At 40.6% G+C, this 2,366-nt stretch overlaps 1 protein-coding gene across 1 annotated transcript; it reads left to right on the forward strand.

Annotated features, from left to right (window-relative positions):
- The first annotated feature begins 440 nt into the window (after positions 1 to 440).
- LOC141628088 (uncharacterized) lies at positions 441 to 977 on the forward strand. The gene has a single exon (XM_074441272.1). The coding sequence runs from the start codon at positions 441 to 443 to the stop codon at positions 975 to 977; it is 537 nt and encodes a 178-aa protein (XP_074297373.1).
- Positions 978 to 2,366: the final 1,389 nt, after the last annotated feature.

The raw sequence follows: 2,366 nt of genomic DNA on the forward strand, positions 1-2,366 counted from the left end.
TGGGAGAGTGGTGCTTATCAAGGCAGTTCTAAGCACCCTTCATGGCTACTGGGCTAGGATCTTTATCCTTCCTAAGATGGTGATTTCCAAAATTGAAGCTATTTGCAGAGGGTATTTGTGGCATGGAGTGATCAAAGGAGAGCCCACTCTTGTTTCTTGGGCCAATATCTGTCAACCTAGGAAGCAAGGGGGTTTGGGATTGAAGGATTTTCATGTTTGGAATCTTGCCACGGTGGGAAAGTATGCCTGGTGGGTGGCAAACAAGGAAGATCATTTGTGGGTTAGATGGGTACATGCTGTATACATCAAATCTTCTTCCTAGTGGGAGTATATTCCTGGGTCTGGATGAAGCTGGGCTTGGAGGAAAATCTGCCAGGTTAAGCAACTTTTGAAACCTTATTTATCAAATTTATCTAGTGAGGAGCATTATACTATAACAAATGGGATATCGGTGGCTTAAACCTGAAATTGGGCAAGTGTCCTGGTATCCTTGGATCTTTGAATCAATGGTGATCCCAAAACAGCAGTTTATTGTGTGGTTGGTAGCTCAGAGAAGGTTATTAACTCAAGACAGACTACTCAGAATGGGAATTATACAGGGTAATTCTTGTTTTCTGTGTGGGATGCGGGAGGAGAGTGTGGATCATTTGTTCTTTGAGTGTCCGTTTAGTAGACAATGCAGGGAGCTGATTAGTGATTGGTGCAAGGTTTCCCTTCCTTTGCACAATTGCATCAGCTGGTGGACTGAGTTGAGGCAGGCAGCTGCTTGCAGGAAGAAAATTATAGCTATCATTTTGTCTAGTCTGGTGTATCATGTATGGCAATGTAGGAACAGATGTCGTGTGGATGAATGTGTTGTTAGACCTTGTATTGTTCTTGCAAGGGTTCAATGTGATGTTAAAATGCGTCTAGGTCAGTGTACTATTAGAAGTAAGAATGCTCTAGCTTTGGCATGGGTAGAGTATCTTAAGGCTTAGAAAGAGACTTATAGATGTTGTGGGAGTTTTGACTCTAATAGCTTGTATTGTATGGGACTTTCTTATTTTCTAATGAGAACTTACATTTTCCCAAAAAAAAAAAAAAAAAAAAAATGAGGTGAAAACCTTATATAAAAGACACGCATCAGCCTGAGTGCCTTTGGTGCTAGGTGTTTGCTGTTCCTATAGGTTAGCTTTTAAAAAAAATAGGTTTGGCAAGTGACGGTTTGTGCCGTCATGCTGCCGAAATTTAAATAGCATATAGGTGGCCTAAATTGGCGCGAAATGAAAAAACGTAAAAATGTGCCCGACAATGAGCAAAAATGCCCAGAAATGAGCAATAATTGAGCAAAATGACCGGACGGTAGGGAGGGCTACCCCCTAAAAAAAATTAAAAGAAATGTCTAAGTGTGAAATGTATGGAAAAGAGGAGTGAAATGATTTCCCCAAAAAAAAAAGAAATGAAAATGAGTAAGTGTGCGCGTTTTGGCGAGAATGTCGATTTTGCCTCAAAAAGCGAACCCTAAAAGGATTAGGAAACATAAAACTTAGTAATTTAGTCGAAATTACCAAATTGAGTTCCTATAGGAATATAAAACTTAGCTAAAAGCACAAAAAGAAAGATTTGGGGCTGCCAGCACGGAAAAAAGGACCTGGGGAAGAGGCAGAGCATGAGCTGCGACTCTTCGAAGAGGCGCAACAAATGTTGCGTCATTTCCCCAGGTTGTGAGTTCCCGACAGAAATTAGGAAACAACGAATGTTATAAATAGAGGCTTCGGTTGAGCTTTTATTCACACAGTTCCTTCTTCTTTTCTTCCGTCTATTACATAAAGGTCATATATCCTCTCGAAAAATTTTCAAAAATTATGGATGCCTTGGAAAACCGTCTGAAGGAATGGACGAATGAGTTTATAAATATTGAGAAACACGACATGGGTGCTTTCAATTTTGGATCGATCATAAGTCTCAAGTTAGTGAAAGTGGTAAAGCCCTTATTGGATGCTTTTCTTGCGTATTGGGACCCAGATTTTCATGTATTCGCCTTTCCGGGAGGCGAAATTTGTCCTTTTCCTGAAGAAATAGCTGCTATTGGAGGATGGGATCCATAAAATGTACGGGCTATACCCCCTATCTCTCAAGGCTTTAAAAATAAATTCAGGGATTTGCTTGAATTAACCAAGGGTGAGGTGGACCGTCTTGTGACTTCAAAAGGTGTCCGCATGTTTAACTTTGTTGATCGATTTATAAATAAAGAGGACCCTACCATTTCCTATGCTGCGAGGCGCAGGGCCTTCGGGTTTTTTCTACTTCATTGCTATGTCCTTCAAAGGCATGTTGATAAGGAGATAAGGGGTGATCCTTGTTTTCTGAGCATAGTAGAGCAAATG

This window comes from Silene latifolia, chromosome Y (genome assembly GCF_048544455.1).
Source record: "Silene latifolia isolate original U9 population chromosome Y, ASM4854445v1, whole genome shotgun sequence".
Lineage (NCBI taxonomy): Eukaryota > Viridiplantae > Streptophyta > Magnoliopsida > Caryophyllales > Caryophyllaceae > Silene > Silene latifolia.